At 33.3% G+C, this 19,739-nt stretch overlaps 1 protein-coding gene across 1 annotated transcript; it reads right to left on the bottom strand.

Moving 5' to 3' along the window:
* Positions 1–19: 19 nt before the first annotated feature.
* On the bottom strand, positions 20–2,066 carry LOC146938814 (uncharacterized). Its single transcript, XM_085749689.1, has 3 exons — positions 1,571–2,066; positions 93–1,277; positions 20–24 (listed from the first exon to the last, which is right to left on the bottom strand). Exons 1-3 carry the CDS (start codon positions 2,064–2,066, stop codon positions 20–22), a joined length of 1,686 nt encoding a protein of 561 aa, XP_085605815.1.
* Between the last annotated feature and the right edge of the window lie 17,673 nt (positions 2,067–19,739).

Below are 19,739 nucleotides of genomic sequence, written 5' to 3'. Positions count from 1 at the left end.
TGGAGCAGCACCAGAAGCTTCAGCCTTCTCTTTGTTGGCAGTCACAAAGGTATTGAGTGAGCCAAAGAGAGCAGCTATGTTGGGAAGCTTGCTTGTAGTGGTGGTTTTCATTGGTGGTGGTGGTGGAGTGTTTGAGGGAATGGTGTTTGGAGTGGGGAGATCAGAGACCAAAAAGTTGCTTGCACCAGCAACAGACCCTATAGTAGAAGAAGAGAGGTTAACATTCTGAGCTGTCTGAGCCATACGTTGAACTTCTTCAGATGGTAAAGATCCAGAGGCCAAAGGCATTGGATCTGCTGACATAGCAGGCTCATTTGAAGCATTTTGATCAATGTGTTGATCAGCAAAAAGTTGATTCAGCTCAGCACCTTGAGCATTCTGATCAACTGTTTGTGCTTCTTCAGCAGTTGGAGCAACTTCCACAAAGGGACAATTTTCATCAACTTGAATAGGTTCAGCAACTTGCACATTCTGAACTCCTGGTTCAGCAGCAGAAACTTCAACCTTCTGAGCTGCAGAGACTTCAACATTCTGAGCTTCAGGAATTACAACTTCCTGAGCCACAGTTGATTCCTGACCATCTTGAAATACTTCATTGTTGAAGTCAGTATTGACATCTTCAATGTTAAGGTCAAACCCAGTTGAGAACTCCATTTGTTCAAATTGAACATCTCCCTCAATTGACATGTTTGACGCTAAGATCTCAGCCACTTCCTGAGTATCTTCATCTACATTCTGAGTTTCTTTCTCAGTATTTTCTTCAATTCTTTGATTTGGATCAACAGAGTTTCCATCAGCAGCTTGAGGTATACCTTTATGAGCCTCAATAGCTTGCTTAACATTCTCAGCTACCTTTTGAAGAGATGCATCATTATCCTTCTGAGCATCATCTTCAGTTAGTGACTCTCCAGGCAAAGCTTTGAAATGAGAGCTTCCTTCTTCAGCAATCTCCTTTGCAAGCTTGGAGATTTCAGAGAATTTCTCCAACTCTGGTGAAGAGGGAGGTATGGTTTCTTCAATCTTAGGAGATTCATCTCTGATTTCCTCCACCTTTCTCTTCTTTCTGGTTTTTTGAACATTCATATTAGAAATCCTCTTAGCAGACCCAGAAGTTCCAGAAGTTGTGAAGGATGGCATGTTAGAGGTGGTGATGCGAAGTTGACCTAAAGTCTTTGATGTGAACTTCATGAAGTCAAGCTTACGTTTTTCTCCCTCAAGAGGCACTTGTGCTTTCTGAAAGATGGGGGTTAGGTGCATTCCATAGGGTAACCTAGCAACTGTTTGTTTGTAGGCCAAACAGGAATCAATCATATGTTGAATGATGATGAAGCAAAGGTTCAGCTTGGTTTGTTCATGAGGTGGTAGATGATGCATATGTCCATATCAGAGACAACATCAAAAGATCCACACTTGGGTACTAGGGTATGTCTAACCATGTTGTGAAGGATTTTTGGGACATCCTCTAGATTTGTGGAGTTAAAGGTGTGATTTTCTTTGGTGTACTTGACTATGAGTTGATTACGGTTAACTCTAACATAGTTGTACCATGAACAAGAAAACAGCTTATTACCTTCATTTGGGATTTTCAAGGCTTGAGAGAGAGAGTCTTGAGTTACAGTGATCTGAATACCCTTGACAGATGAGATGAGAAAGTTCTCATTTTCATTCATCTTCTGTTTCACAGTCAAGTTGGTGTAGAACTCTCTAACCAGATCTTCATATGTGTGTTCTTGCAAAGATACAAAGTTTGTCCATCCATGTGGATCAGTGAACTCCTTCAGATTCCACCCCTTTGTTTCCAAACTCCCAAACTCAAAATATTTTGTTCTGCTCATTGGTCTGAGAGCAATCTTCTCTGCTCTTTGAGCCCTTATAACTGCAGCAACCTTAGCAAAATCCTTTTCTTTGCCATGATTTTTAGAAGAAGCTTCATCTTCATCAGCCTCTACATCTTCTTCATCTACTTCTGCAGCATTTTCACCATCATGCTGAGATGAAGGTTTTTCCTCTGAAGGAGAAGCAACTTTCTTTTCCTTCTTATAGGTTTTTCTTGCAGCCTTAACCATTTCAATGAGAGTTTGTTCAGAGTCCTCTTATACTTTCTCTTCATCTTCCTCTTCAGGGACTTCCATTTCTTCCTCAGGATCTTCTTCAATTTCCTCTTCAGAATCTTCTACCTTTTCATCATCACTTGAATCTGTCTTCTTCTCTTCATCAGAGACTAGATTCACATGAGAGACCTTTGGTTCCTTTGAGGATTTCTTCATCTTAGTTGATCGTCTCGTAGGAATGGGTCTAGGTTTGGTAATGGGTTTCTTAGAAGATTTTGATTTTGAAGATTTGGGTGGATCAAAAGCAGGGATAATCACATCTGGAAGAACAATGTGCAAAGGAGTTTCACTCAAAGGTTGTTGATCAGAAGATTGACCAGCAGCGGCATTTGGTGGTGGTGATTGAGAACGTTCCACTTGATTTGTTTCATCATCAGTGAACTTTGGAGTGGTTTTGGTTCTGGCCATGTTTCTTCGAAAAAATGAAGAACAGAGTGATTTGAAATTTTGGAAATGAGAAGAAAGAAGTTTGGATTTGAAGTAGATGTGAAATAATCAGAGTTGTTACTGATTATATAGACCAAACGTGAAAAGAAAGAAGAAAAAGTAGTAGTTACATTGGGAAGGAGGAAAAGTTGGAACGAACAGGAGAGAGAGAAGAAAGTAGCCGTTTTGATAAGTGAAAGGGGATTGGTTGATTTGATAGTTAAGGTTTTACATGGTGGTTAAACCTTAAATGTAACTTCTTATAACCAAGCATTAAATGCTTAAGATTATAGAAATATTTCTGGAGAAAATCAACACAAAATCTCACGCATGAGATTTCTGACCCAGATTTCAGGTTTTGAACATTCTGATATTCATGAACATTCTGACCTGACGAACATTCTGAACTCAGGAACATTCTGATGGATGTCCAGATTGAGATAGATCTATCTGATTTGCATCAGATGACATCAAGGGGTTTAATCTAAGGCCCTTAGTGATCTGTAATCAATCTTTATTGGGATTTTTCATGATTAACAATTTTTCTTTAAGAAAATTGAATCTATCCTCAACAAGGGATTTTGTGAAAAAGTCAGCTAGTTGATTTTCAGTATCAACAAAGCTTAATGCAATATTTTTTCTTAATCATGGTCTCTAATGAAATAATGTTTTATTTCAATATGTTTAGACCTAGAATGTTGAATAGGATTCTTAGAAAGATTAATTGCACTTGTATTATCACAAAAAAATAGGAGTACTTGTGTACCTTAGTGAGTAATTTTCCAACTGATTTCTTACCCACAAAATTTGAGAGCAACAACTAGCTGCAGATACATACTCAACTTCAGTTGTGGAGAATGCAATGGTGTCAAAACCATTCAATTAATGCTTATCCCAAGAATTGACAGGAGCCACTTGTACTCTTGTTCTCAACTTTGTCTCCAGCATAATTAGCATCTACAAGATCAAAACAAGAACCTTTTCTATACCAAAGACCAAGATCAGTAGTACCTACTAGATTTCAAAAAATCCTTTTAACTGGAGTTAAATAAGATTCTTTTGCACATGTTTGAAATCCAACACATATTGATGTTTGCACTTTTATCTTTGTCTTCAATTTTGGCAATTAAAGTAAGATAATTAAACAAACTTTTATGCTCAAAGCAAGGCCAATATAAGTTTAAAATATGCAAACCTTAGAGTAATATTTGAAGATTATAACAAGATCATACACAGCATCAACATGAAGATCAAGTATATAAAAAATCTTCTAATGAGAATTTCAAACATAAGATTCTTTTGGGATTATGTCTGAAGAATGGTATTTTCATAAACCATATCAAAAACAAGTGAGTATCTTCTTGTTTCAGATTATTCTGAAGTTTGACAAATTTAAACATTTTTTATGTTTTAAATCAATGAACAATCATGATTTAACATTAATGATCAAACATAAATCTCCCTATCAACAATGATGATTTAGTTTGCAACTCATGTCAATAACTCAGATAGAAATGCATCAAAATCATTTATTTCAAATGTGAAAAGATAAGTATTCACAAATTGATGTAACATATTTAAAACATAAGACATCATGTAATGATTTTAATTTTAAACATCAATTATGACTTGTGTAGTTGTAAATGAGTATCATTCCATCATGAAAGGAGTATGAACAAAGTATGAAACAATTATTGCATTTAAGTTTAAACATTTGATATACGCACATATTAAACATGCATTCAATCATCATATTTATTATAGTGCAAATAAATGTGTACCTTATAGGATGATGTTCCTTACTTTGAGATTCAATGAAGAGAGCTTGCTTCTCTTTCTTTGAAATACTTTTTCATTTGGATGGAGAACTCCAAGCATCAATAAAGATGTCCTTCTGAAGCAGTTTGATCATCAGTAGCCTTCTCTTCTTCTTAGTCTTTCCAACTTTCTAATCTGACTGTCTTTTAACATATCCAGATGTTTTAGACATATGATCAACAAATGAAATGCTTTGTTCATGAAGAATGTTTCCTTGAACATTCTGAACTTGATTTGAAGGAGTTGTTCCATCATTTTTCATCTGAGAGTCCTCAAAGACACTTGCATTGAGGTTTGAGCTGAATTCCTCTATATTCAGATCAAAACCAGCTTGATTTCCAGCTAGCTCATCCTCATCAGATTCCTCTGGTAGTGTTTTCACTAAGCATGTGTGTGGCTAGAGCTTTAGCAACATCATGCATATCTTGATCCTTTAATGACACAGGATCATTTCCCATATCAGATTCTAGAACAATTTCTTGTTCATCAATCTTGGGTTCACACATGATGTTTGTAACATCACTTCAAATTTTGAAATTGTTTCAGCAGTAGAAGATTTAAAGGATCCTTCTCCAGTAAAGACTTCCAGCTTTGTTAGCTTTCTGAGGTATTTTTCAGAAGCTTCTTTAATTTCATTAACCTTCTGAAGTTGTTATGCAGGAACTTCATCAACTTTTTGAGTTCCATTTTTTAGTAGCTGTATCAACTTTTCTGAATTCATGTTTCAGTAGTTGCATCAGCTTCCTGAACCTTATTGGCTGCAATCTCAATATTTGAGGTATTGCTTCAGCTTGCTAACTTTCATTCTCAGCAACATCAACTTCCTTTTGAAGTTCTTCAACATTCTTAGCTTTATCAACTTTCTGACCAGCTTCCTTAGCAATGTCTGCAACTTCTTGGAAGGTTTCTTCAGGGATGTCTTGCTTGAAAACAGAGGGATGCACTTTGAAGCTTTCAATTTTTTTTGGATTGAGTAGCTTCAGCATTAGGATAATTTTCCTGAATATTCTGATCTGCAGACACCTGAACATTCTGATCTTCAGTTTCAGATGTTTCTTGAACATTCTGAACTGTATTTCCCAGCATCTTGAAATACATAAGTCTGAGTTTTAGATCATCTGTGTTGTGATCAAAACTAGTTGCAAATTCCATTTGCTTGTCTTCTAGTGATTGAACATTTTCTCCACATATAATCTTGGAAGCAAATATTCCTGCATCACAGATTGACAAAGCTTTTGGTACCCATATTACTTTGGGTCCTTGAAGGTTAGTGTTTCTCTTTTTGAGAGATTCTTTCTTATGACCACATTCTGATTTAAGATAATCAGATTTGTTGTAATAAGAACATCATGTTTTACCAATCTCAACCTTTTGAGACCAATCTAATTTAGGATAAAAATGTCTTTTTGAAATGATTGAATTCTTTTTCAAAATGATCATTTTTATTTACCTTCTCACTTTTGTTAGTGATAAGTTATGAAACCTAAACCAGCCTTTTTTTTGAAAGGTCTTAACAGACTTTATAAAGTTGAATATGTCCTTTTTCAAAATTTTACTTCCCTTTTAGAAATATCATTTTGTTTCAAAAATTCAGACTTTTCTAAGTCTTCCAAATTTTTGCATATTGAGGATCTTATGTTTCTCAAATATTTTAAAATGCATGAGTCACATTTTCTTTCTTTATACAAGAAAAGTTTTTATTTCAAAAGTTCATACTTTTAAGATAAAATGCATGAGTCATATGAGATATTTTTAAACACTTTATATAAAAGATAAGGATTAGAATTTCTTACCTCTTCACTTCTGGTGTTTGTCTTTACTCATGTGCTGACTTCTTCTTTTTCTTCAAGATCATCTCTAGTTGCCAACTTTGCATCTTCTTCTTCAGAGAGCATTCAGTTTTGAAGTATCCCACATTGTTGCATATGTGATATGCACTTTGATTTGCAGGCTTTGACATCACTTCTTTCTGGATCTTTTCCTCATACACTGTTAAGTGCTCAAACCATAGAGGCAGGCTCTGATGCCAATTGAAGTGGATAAAATAGTCACAAGAAAGGGGGGGTTTGAATTGTGACCCTTTAAAAATTATCCTGCAACTTAAAAAATGATTCTCAAGTGGAAACTTGGAATAGTTAAGTTAATAGCAGACTTCAGAACGTTCTGATGTCTGAGTGCAAAAACAGTTTAAAGCAAACTTCAGAATGTTCTGGTGTCTGAGTGCAAAAACAGTTTAACAAAGTAAATGTGTTTGTGTGTGTTTGTGTTTGCAGTAAGTAAAGAGTATAGAGAAGAGAGAATCAACACACAGAAGTTTATAGTGGTTCACCCAATGTGGGTTAGTCCACTCCTCACAATCTTGTGAGAGTTTCCACTATGATGCTTGAGATAACATCTCAAATCCTGCACCTTACAATCTGTGTTCACCTGAACACTTACATCTCTGTATTCTCTAAGCCTCAACAGGCTTGCACCTTGTTGCTAAGTTACCCACTTAGACTTTTACAACCTTTGCTCAAACTAACACTTTAGTACCCTTAAAGCTAGATGAGACTTTCTTTTCTTCTTACTAAGTTACCCACTTAGACTTTTACACCTTTTGCCCAAACTAACACTTTAGTACCCCTAAAGCTAGATGAGACTTTCTTTTCTTCTTGCTAAGTTACCCACTTAGACTTTTACACCTTTTGCCCAAACTAACACTTTAGTACCCCTAAAGCTAGATGAGACTTTACAAGATGTTTGGAGGTTGAATGTTTGAGGAACAAACAGAAGAGGGAGAAAAAGAAGTTATCTTTAGAAGAGATAACAAAAAGAATTGATTTACACTACAAAGAAGGTATAAAGACCCTTCAGTGATGATCAATTCAGAGAAGAAAGGAGGGAGAACTTATCTGTAACAAGATAAGGAAGAATTGGTTTACACTACAAAGAAGGTAGAAGGAGCCTTCAGTGATGACCAATTCGAATGCTAAAGCTTCAAACATATTTGAGATGTTTTCTTGTATGCTTTGCATTGGTGTGGAGTTTGAATGTTTGAGAATCAAACAGAGGAGGGGGAAGAGAAGTTATCCTTGCAAGAGATAACAAAGAGTATTGATGTGCACTAAGTAAATGAAAGCCTTAGCCATTGATCAATTTCTGTTGCAAGAGCTTTTAAACAATCTTCAAGTTGTTTTTGAATGCTTCTGGCAAGGTGCAAGTTTTGTTGAGCCTTTGATCTGTATTTATAGAGTCTTTGGGCTCAAATAGCCGTTGTAGGGTGTCCAATGGTGTTATGCCACGTGTCCTGGGCCCCCCAAGCTTTTACTTGAAAATCTGGGTGAACATTCTGACCATCAGAATGTTGTTGCGTTCCCAGGATGAACATCAGAATGTTGCTGTGTTCTTCATCAGAATGTTGGAAATTCATGATGTTCTTCATCTGGGTTCATCATGGATGAATGTTGGATGAATTTCTGGCCTTGCCCAGCACGTGATGTGAGATTTGTTTGAGTTTTATCCTCCAAAAAGTAGCTTCTCCATATGTTCAAAAGTTGCTGGAAAAGTAGGATAAAGTGAACCAAATCTGTCTTGGACTTTGTGCAGGAAAGAGAGGATAGTGGTCTGCAGCTTCAGGCCCATGCTTCTAGGAGATTTGCTTAATTTTGTTCAGAGTACAAGTTATCTCTGATGCAAGATCTCCTTTTGTTACCTTTTTCTTCTTTTTACCAACTACACTGTTCATGGCTGGAAGCATGTGCAGAAGTGAACATTCTGATCATCAGAATGTTTCATTTGTGCTCACTTAAGGATGATTTGTAAGACTACGTTTGATGTAATCAATCCTAATAGTAGAGACACGACTGAAGTGCAGTGAATGCAACATCTAGGATAATATTCTCATTGGAATAATCCTAGTACTTTAATGTTCATAGTCTTGGATGAACATTAAAGATCCTTTTGACATAAATCTTTGTTCATGCCTTTATTGTTGATAGATCCATGCAGATGTACCTTTCTGGACCTTTAATTCATGTCAAGTGTGCTTGCATGTTCTTCACGTTCTTGATGAATCTGGGTTTGCTTATGAACAACCTTCTGGACTATCATCAGAACGTTCTGATCAACTTTCTGATCAACATTCTGAACTAACTTTCTGAACTTCAGAGTTAGTTCATGAATTCAAATGTACTTTGATTTCTTGTATCTTGGTATGATTTAAACTTTGTTTGTGTCTTGGTTAATCACTCAAGAATGCACAAATACCAAGAACTATCAAAGTCCATTAATCTTTTAATCATCATAGATGCCTTTATTGCTTGATCCATGCAGAAGTACTTCTCTTGACATTTATTTATGTCACATGTGCCTTGCATGACCTTGATCTATGTTCTTGAGATTCTGGGCTTGTATAGAAGCAACCTTCTGATCTCTTGTGCGAACATTCTGATCTCTGAGCAACATTCTGATCTAACTTTCTGATCTCAGTGTTAGATCTTGAAATCAAATGTCCTTTGATTACTTGATTCTTGGTATGATTTAAGCCTTGTTCCTGTCTTAGTAAAACACTCAAGAGCACAAGTTAAATACCAAGGAAATAATCAAAGTCCATTAATTCTTTAATCATATTGGTTTATTATCTTTAAAATTAATTAGGGATTTTGCCTCAACAGTAAGTTGTTTGTCGATGTCGTCGAAGTCGTTGGTCGTCAAGTATTGTTGTTGAGTCCATGCATCATCATTGTCAGAGAAGAGGGCTCATGCCCTGGAATGCTAGTCATTCTCCCCTAAAGACGAGGGCTTATGCCCTGGAGCTTATGCTCGATCAGAGACGAGGGCTCATGCCCTAGGAGCTTTTGCTCAATAGCGACGAGGGCACATGCCCTTGGAGTATATTTATGCTCAAAAGCGACGAGGGCTTATGCCCTAGAATGGTACCACATGCATAAGTAAAATGATAGAGTTGCATAGTCGAGTTAAGTTGCATTGTCGAGTCAAGTTGTTAAGTTGATTTATGAAGTTGATATTGATGTTGATTATGAAGTTGATTATGATGATGATAATGATGCTACATGACCATTGTTATGATATGTTGATGATGTTTATGTTATTAAATTTAATTGTTGAATTATTTGCTTAACATTATTGTTTGTGAATCTCACCCCTTCTGCTTGGAAATGTTGCTCTTCGTATGAGTAACTTGCAGGCGATCGAGAATAAGTAGCTGTTGATTGTTGTCAAGAGTGGCTATCTCTCACTTTGTCTTTAGGTGCTCTGATACATAACGGGATGGGAACTTTTGTGGCTATTTTCTATTCCTTACGTACTGCTTATGATTTTACATGACTATGATTTAGTTTTTGGATTATTACGAGATGTTTTGATGAGGCCTTCGTGCCAAGACTAATTAAGTTGTTGAATTAAAATCCGCTGCGAAGTTTTTGAATATTTATGTTGACCAATTTATGAAGGATGAATTGTTATTTATTCCATTTATGATTTTTAAGAAGTGTAGCATTCCGTTTATGTTGAATGACTCTGATTTATATGTGAAATTTTTATGTTGGGAAAACAGGGTGTTACAAACATCATCATATTTATCATCATTACCATTATCTCAGCACTACGCTTCCACCACTATCAACAACAACAAAAATTACATGACAGAAGATCATGAGTAAGTTAATCATATTTATCTCAAGCCATTCTGGAATGTTTCCACAAACATCTCTTTGTGTGGGTTTGAAACGCAGATGGTTACTTCATTGAAATTATCAAGATATACCATCTTAATGACTTAGAGTGGCCTTGATGAATGTTGAAGAGGCTCGTCATGGTCACTTTCTAGTGTTTACTTCCTGAATATTAGTGGATCAACTTTTGAGAAAAATCCATCTATCCCAAGATAGGGTGGCGATGCAGATTCATGTACCATCAAGGGATGCCACCCTTCAAAGTTTCTAATAAGAGCTCACATAACCTTTGACTCATTTGACGAGAAAGGATCAACTCTTCGGGCAGAATGCGAAATGTGAAGAAAGTTTTCGAAATGTTAGTGCACACCCACTTAATGTTATGAAGGTGTATATTATCAAGATGCACCTTTTTGAGTTGGACACAAAAACCCTATGTTTAAATTAAAATAAAATAAAATTGGTGGGTAGGAATGTAATTTAAGTTTTTTTGGTGGTGAAATATTGCACCAAGGAAGATGGGGATGTTTCATAAAATTGTTATGGCGAAAGACAATTTTGTTTTGTCTTCACAAGTCAAATGTGCCGAGTCAAGATCATTTTCATTTCCTCCATTTAGAGAGATAAAGACACAAAACAGTTTGAAAATAATTGATAGTGATGGGATCCACTTAGTAGTAAGACCTACTACATACTTTTTCGTATTTATCTCTCACCAAATGACATTGTCCGTTTATTTTTAGTAAATGGAGAGGATTTTAACTCAAATGTGTTGTACCGAGGAAGATGGAGTTGTGAGAGAACACAACAAAATTACATTCCTACCCCAATGTAATGTTATTTTAATTTAAACACAAGGGTAATTTTGTCTAACGCGTGCTTCTTGCTAATTTCAAATGATTCCAAAGTGTCAAATTAAATTTGACACTAAATTCTAGTCATTAATATAATTTTAATCTAACGGTTTCCATAAATTCATTAATGCTCATGCTTGAGAATTTATTCTTTTTTCTTTTGGTTAATTACTTTTCGAAAATTCTCTAATTCTACATCTCTTGTTATTATGGCTCCCTTGCACATGCTTAATTCTTATTTCATTACTCCAATTAACCCTTATTTTGTGTAGCTCTTCCAAAACCTAATTGCCGTTTTGTTTTTTCTATATCAATATTTTTTGCTTCAGTTCCCTAGCTATTCACCATCACAATCAAGAGAGAAAAGTCGACTCAATCTTCCTCGACACCACTTCCATGCATGCCGCTTTTTCGAAGAAGAAAAGTCACATCTATAACAACGGAAAGTTCAAAATCAAATGCCAAAGAAGATTAGTCATAATATGCAGGGCCGTTCCTACGAATATGGAGGCTCGGTGCTGGAAGTAAAATGAGGCCCGTAGTAAAATAAAGATGTATATTTTTTTAAAAGAACAATGTTCTATTTAAATTTTTTGAAAGATATATTTGGGAGGGTGTAAATAGAAAGCTTGGTTTTATATGGGGTATATATAACAAATTGCATCAAAAGGGCCAAAACAATAACAGACTTCAGCCCAGTCTTTAATGCCAATGTTTTGGGCCTGTCTGTAGGTATATTTTACTATATAAACCCCCAAAAATCCAGTTCTTGCTATATACACCCGCACGGTTTATTGGGGGGTACTAGACTATAATTATTTTTTTGAGGCCCATATCCTGGGGAGGCTCGGTGCTATAGCGCTGCTTGCACCCCAGGGTCCAGCCCTGATAATATGTTTACTCATCTAAGGATGAAAATAGTGTTGAATATATATTTTAGAGTATCGAAATTTAGATAATTTAATCCACAATTGCAAAAAATAAATAATAAAACCACAGTTTAAAGTATGCAAATTGACTTTATGTATGTTGGACGGTGGCATGGTGCCTATTTCTTTTCCCTTCATAAAAAAGTGTTCGGTTGAAAACATGATTCTTTGTTTGCGTTGAATGGAATATTGCACAATCATTCTCAACTTTTCTGTTTTGCATAAAAACGATTTTTTTTTTTATCAAAACATAAAAACGAATAATCTAGCTTGACTAATGGTGGACCATGGAGCATATGCAGTGTTAATATGAAAAGTATATTCCAAATATTTTTCATCAGACACATATATTATATAATTTGTAAGATGCATATGGACATATCATATTGTAACTTGTCTAACATCAAGTACAAGTATGATATTTATCACGTAGCAGTCGCAGGTATCAAATATAAGATTCTTTGCCGTGTCATTTGTAATGTGACATTTCAAAAGTGATGAATCAAATAACAAAGTTGAACAAAGAAACACTATGCCTCCTATAATGGATGTCTTTGTAAATAACACAAAAGGTATGTTTCACTTTGCTCCACCTTTAATGGCTTCCACGCAAGCTTCCCACTTTTCAGTTTCCACTTTTATCACAGCTTACTTAACTTACCCCCCCGGTGGCGTTTGCCACCCCCCTTTTAATGAACTTACTTTAAATTAATTTATTGATCTTTGAATTTTTGGTATATTACCATTTTGATTTTTTTTTTGTTGAGGAAAGCATTTTGAAATTTGCAATCAAGTAGGTTAATGGTCAAAAATTTGAGAAATGGACACAAAGATTTGGACCCCTTATTTAGTCACACACACATAAAAAGGAAAAAGTAGAAAAAATAACAATTAAATAATCATTAATTTTCAAATGATTTTAGCATGTTCACTTTTTTTTGTGTGTGACCAAATAGAGGGTCCAAATCTTTGTGTCCACTCAAGAATTATTCCAAAAATTTATCTTTTAAAATGAATAAATAAGATATTTAGGATGTGAGCCCCAATTTCGGTATATATTATACAATACTCCTATTAACCGAGTTAAACTTACGAATAGTAACATTTTTACATTAGTGCAAAAAACAATATCCAATGTAAACTCTTTTTTATTGGTTGATATCCGATGTAAAAAAGTTTGTTCTCCACTATTTGATTAATGCATCCCAACAACTTTTTATAGGTGCCATTTAGTTTACACAACCAAATATAATGTCCCAACTTACACCACTAAAATAACACCTTGTAACAGCTTTTTCATCATTAGATCCTGACCGTTAGAATAAATTTGTAATATATTAATGATTTATATTGAGATGGTGTAAGTTGGAGCAATATATTTAGTGGTCCAAACTATACTTTTCCCTTTTTATAATTGGTAATAAAAACAATTTTCTCAATGTCCCACATCTTTTAATGAGTTAATATGTATGAATATTGCGCCAGTAGGATGTCAACACATTTTATTTTTAGCTTAAACCCTTATTCTACTTATCACTTGTTTGGATCCACGGTTAGAGTTTCAATTTCGTGTCCCGATGTGATATTGACGTAAAAAGTGAGAAGCTATGAATAACAACTTCTACATTAACATTGTTCTTTGTCGCGATTCTTCTTAACGTGCCACGTTACTAAACACGTACTTAGAGTCATGAAAAATCCCATTTGAAATATAGTTGAAAACTTTGGTTTATGTTTTAAAAGTCTTTGAAAAATGCCATAAATAAATCTTACCGTAGTTTGACAAACAATTTTTCTATATATTGTGTGTGTCTAATACTTGTATGTTGAATTTTTTGATAATAAAAGAATTATTTATCCGTTTGAGTCAAAATAAAAAGAATTTTTTTTAATTGTTCATGCATGATTTTCAACTACACAACTTTTCTAGCATAAAATATATTTTCTATTAAGATAAAATAATGTTAGTCAAAAAATATTTTTGAAGGAAGTCAACAAATATTTATAACTTAGCAATTTGCAGCCGTTGAATTGCATACAGTACACAATAATTTCTTAGTTTTAAAACATTATCACAATATTCCTGAAAAAAAAACATTATCACCATAACTTCTTCTTCCGCAAGTTATATGCATATCCTTTTCCTCAAGCAAGATGCATCAATATCGATCATGTCACAAAATGTACACTTGCAAATATGAATTTTCAAAAGTCGGTATCAGTATACCCGAAAGTAAAAAGGCTGATATCAGACTTCAACTTCCAAATTTATGTTAAAAACAAAAACAGTTTCCAAATTTAGTTATCCTTTACGATAAAAAATGGATGCTAAATGCATAATTAAGAGATTAATTTTAAAATAAAGCAATAACATTTAGAATTTAGTGATGGTGGGTTACACGCACAACTAATTAATACATTTTAAACTGCGTAAATTAAAAATATTAATTGATGTGACGATTCTGAATGTTTTGATTAGTTGTGTGCAAAATTGTTTTGGACTATCAACCCTCTACCATTGTATTAAGAGATTAATTTCGATGGAGTAACGGTATAAACTATTTTATATATGTATTCAATTAAGTTTTACAATTGTACCACTTTTTTTTTTTTTTTTTTTAAGGAGCAATTGTACCACTTTTATAAGTTGGTTTGTAAAACATCTTCACAAATATCTATTCGGTATAATTTATTTGGATACCTGGCTAAAGAAGTTTAACATTGTCAGTTTAAACAAATATTAAATCCTTAATTTTTTTATTGGAGAATTAGTCACTTTAGTCCCTGAATAGGAAATGAGTAGTCACTTTAGTCCCCGAATGCAGAGAAATTGCAAAACAATCCCTGAATGTAGACTCTGTTGGTCAATTTTAGGGACTAAAGTGACTAACGCAGTCTACATTCAGGGACTAAATTGACTAACGAAGTCTGCATTCAGGGACGAAATTGACTGACAGAGTCTATATTCATGGACTATTTTACAATTTATCTGCATTCAGGGACTAAAGTGACGACTCCTTTTCCTATTCAGGGATTAAAGTGACTAATTCCCTTTATTTATTACAATTAAATCCTTATATTGATTCATGTTTTTTTTTTTTTTTTTGTGTTAAATAACATAGTAGCTATAATTCATCCTAAAATGAATAAGTAAAAAATCTGTCTAGGATTCGAACCCTCTAGCCCTGCATATTATGCAATAGACTAAATTACATAAGGAGTCCTTTAAGTTTGAGGTTTATAACAGATTGATTCTTTAAGTTATTTTGGTCACATATAAGTCATTTTGAGGTTTGTAACAAATTGATGCTTTAAGTTATTTTGGTCACACATAAGTCCTTTTAAGTTAGTAAACGTTTTCAATTTAGTCCCTTATGTTAATCAAACATTATAAAAACGATGATATACTAAATCTAAAACGTTTACAAACTTAAATGACTCATATGTGATAAAAATAACTTAAAAACAAATCTATTACAAACCTCTCAATCTTGAAAGACTTAGATGTGATCAAAATAACTTAAATGATAGATCTATTAGAAACCTCAAACTTAAAAGACTTCGGGTGTGATTTAACCTATGTAATATCACAAACTTTATTGATAACTAATTTCATCGGAAAAACTTAGCTAAGAGACCACCTTGTTGGGGTACACTCCCCTCCCAATTATATTTCGTTATTAATTGCCTGCCAAACAAAGCATCCGTGAATCCATTGTGGTGTAAGGTTGTCATGATTACACGAAGACTCCTACGTCAAACATCAATCCTTTTCTTTTTATTTTAGTTCAACAATTGTAAATATCCTTTTCTTTTAGGCCAAGCTAGGACGGAATATGAGAAAGCCTTTACATAGTCAAAAGTAAAAAGAGATGAGAAACACTATTCATATCCCACGATTTATTTAAATTATGTATAAAAAAATATTTGTTTTTGTAAAAATACAATCCTTTATTAGCTTTCTACATGTAAAAATATACGTTCTTGTAAAAAAGAGTAAGAATACGTTCTTACAGATTCTACCAGTGGAAGCGATGATGTAAATGTCACATGTAAGAATCATTTCATAACTAATAAAGAATGAATATGAGGTGATTTGTTTTATTCGTTTTAAAGGAATATGTAAATTTATAGGATATTAAGATAAGATGTGACATATAACTTGTGGGATTCATTTGTTCTTAAAGTGTTAGACCATGTACAATGAGGGTGTTGAATCTGACTTTCAACAAGTGGAACCTGTCCAATGGTGTGTTGAATGTTGTTGAGGGATGAGCTGGAGGTGAGAGTTGTTGAATCCATTCAACGTTGTTGAAGCCTGCTCCATTGTGCCACCTGTCGCAGCTTGGTTGGTGAGAAATGGAGCGTGTAACAAACACGCCGACAGAAGCGCGTGGAATGTCAGTGGACGGAGAGAGAAGAAAGAAAATATGGAATAAGGGGACGCGTGTTGGTTTTGTATTGGCTGGTCTGTTTTTAATTTTTTTTAATAATTCTACATCAATTATTTTGTTGAAAAAAAATTTAAAATATATATATATATATATATATATATATATATATATATATCAAAATTCAAGATTTTTTTTTCTCTATAAATAGAGACTTGGTTCATTTCATTTGGACACAGAAAAAAATACCAAGTTTTTCACTATCTTCTTCTTATTATATCTTTCTATTAGCAAACTAAGTGAAGTTTTAATCTTCTTTTTAGTGAAATGGATCCCAAAAATAAAAATAAATTATTTAAATAAATTTTTTTCACTTTTTAGTTTCAATTCTTTTTAGTTTCAATTTTTTTTCAGTTTTTCTTTATTTTAATTTAATTATAATCGATAATTGTAATTTTATGTAATTATAAAAACAAAAATATAAAATTAAATAAGAATAAGAAATAAAAGGTGGTGGGGTAGAGTGTTGAATGAAAAAAACCATTGGAGAGGTTAAAGTTGAATGAGTGTTGAATTAAGAGAGAGAAGATGATGTGGAGTGTTGGGAATTGAAAAAGTGGGTGTTGAAGGGTGTTTAATGTTGGTGACCATTGTAAATGGTCTTATACCATTGGAATTAAAATTTGCTAAAATTCTTCAAAGTGACGTGGTATTGCAGGCTTAACTAAAATAAAGACAAAAACTAAATTAAACAAATGGACACAAATTCAAAATTTACTTTGATTAGCTTGTTAGGGAGAGAAAAAATTGTTAGCAACAAGGCTCAAATAACAAACCTCCTTAATCTTTTTCGGTGTTACAAATCATCCCACCGAATGAGGGTTGTTTGTGATGCGGTTTGAATCGGTTTTGAGATAAAAATCTATCCGATCCAAAATAGAAATCATACGCGGTTGATTCAGTTTGGATGACTGTTCTAAAAAAATCTGATCTGATCCGACCCAAATATATGCGGTTTAATTTGGATCAGTTTTTGGATATCCAAAATGCAACATGTATTTTTATTTATTAATATTAGTATTATACATACACAGTAAAATAATAAATTTTATGCAAAATATAACACAAATATATTTAAAAATTAACTTTATAGAATGAAAATGATCAATTACATTCGAACATATGAATTATTGATAATAGAGATTAAATTAATGCAATATATAAAATAAAAAACAACAAAAAATATATATTAATGTAATATATAATAGAGATTGAATTAATGACCGGTTTGATTTGGTTTTGAAAAAGTGATTCGAAATTCGATCCGGTCCTAATGTTTTTTACAAAACAACATCAAAACGCATCCAAAAATATTCAATTTTTTAGATCGATATATGATTTTATTTTGAATCAGTTTGTATTTGAACACCCTTACACCGAACTATATTTCGAAGTCATGTTAATCGATAACTTTTTTTTTTGAACAAGCCAAAATGGAATTAAATTACCACGGGTGATTCATCTCACACAAGGCATGCAAAAGAGAATCACCAAAAAGAGTAAAGACAAATATCATTGGTGCATAAAACACAAGCACCGTAGAAAGGAAACAAAAAAATAAACAAAAAGACTACAGCCTCACACCCATACAAGACAAAGGGTGCTGCCACCAATCATGATAGCTAAAAACAAAATATAACATATTTGCCTTTAACCACTGGAAAAATAACATTTTCACCTTGTCTGATAAAATTCGAGGAGCTGCAACCTTCTGCTGAAACACTATGTTATTCCTTTCCTTCCAGATAATTCAGACACAAGCTAGCCAGATTATCCGAAAGAAAGTGTAAGAAGAACGCGAAAACCCCACCATCTGACCGAATTGTATATAATGATTAGTACTCCCTGCCGGAGCGACGAAAGATAAGCGAAGCCACTGCAAAACCACGGACCACACACTGCCAAAAGTGTTGCAGTCGACAAAGAGGTGGTCCGCGGTCTCCAAAGAGCCACACCCTCCCACGCAAATATTGTCACCAGTTTGAAGAAGTTGACGCCGAACAAGATTATCATTGGTTGAAAGCATGTTGAGAAAAAGTCTCCAAACAAACAATGAAACCTTTAGCGGAACCTGCTTATGCCAAACATCAATTTTCATAACATGAATACTAAAAATATAAAACTTAATTTTCATACTCTATTAACACAATTTTTTACACATACATCTAATTACTATTTATTGTATACTCCTAATTTTTCACATTTGAAAAAATAATTTGTCCTAAAATAAGTGTCGACTTTAGTTTCAATGCAATTTTAGTTTCACCTTCCAACTAATTTTACATGTTTGTCAAAAAAAAAAAAACTAATTTTACATGTATCACTCTAATATATTACTCTATCACTTTTTATTTATGATAATAAGAACACATTAATGATTAATAATAATAATTTGACTATCTTAAAAAAATGACAATTTGATAAAATTACTATTTTTTCTCTCTTTTTTATTTATCAATTTTTCTTAATATGCACTCCCGCTAGTCACATTTATAAGGAATAAATTGTTTTTTTTTAGGTTCATTCAACATTTAATGTATTTGATCTATATATAAACCAAATACATTAAGTATCGAATAAACTTAAAAAATAATTTTTTTATATTATAAATATGTACGTATTAGTCAAATGCAACACTTATTTACGGGGGAGGGAATATATATATATATATTCGTGGCATCCTTTACAAAATGTAGTTACTTCCTCGATTGAATTGCATTTAACAATATTAACTTTTGATGAGTGATGAATTTTTTTCGATCTCTATACTAATAATTCTCTCTTATCTAACTAATTTATTTAAATCACTAATACAATATTTTTTCTCATTTAAAACACACCAATGCCACAAAAAATTAATATCAATCAAAACATCTTCCCAACCGTCTTAAGAGAAATACTTATTTGGTCACAAAACCTAATGCATAGTGTTTAGACACAAACATACAATGATTCATTTGTTCCTAAAATGTTTATTTTACTTTAATTTTTAGGAAAATGTCAACCGATACCTCCGAAACACTGGTTAAAGAAAAATGTCTCTTTATATGTGTGCTTAAACACTATACATTTGGTCTTCTGAGCATAGAAAACTTGCTCCCATCTTAAAATACGTGTCTTCATAGCATGATTGCCATATGATCTGCTATGAATTATTTATAGGGTGACATTTGTCCAAAGAGTATAAATGCATGATCATTGCTTGATTTCACAACTAATATTGTGGTAATGAAATGAGCAAGAAGAGATTAGATTTTAGCTCCCCTTGCTAATGGAGAGTGTTAAAATGGTTGGAATTACCCTCGAATCTAATGGCGGCTTCATCATAGTGTAAAAGTCAATTGCAATGCAACCAAAAACCACAAAAGTCATATTTTCATCCCATAGTAACAACAACAACAACAACAAAATCAACAAATTAATTAATAAACAATAATACTAATAAATAAAATAATAATTTTCAGTTTCACACTTC

This window comes from Medicago sativa, chromosome 3 (assembly GCF_051527215.1).
Source record: "Medicago sativa cultivar Bolivia chromosome 3, Bolivia_mono, whole genome shotgun sequence".
Taxonomy (NCBI): Eukaryota; Viridiplantae; Streptophyta; class Magnoliopsida; order Fabales; family Fabaceae; genus Medicago; species Medicago sativa.
Note: the sequence above shows the minus strand (reverse complement) of the source record. Positions and strands in the feature narration are given on the sequence as shown.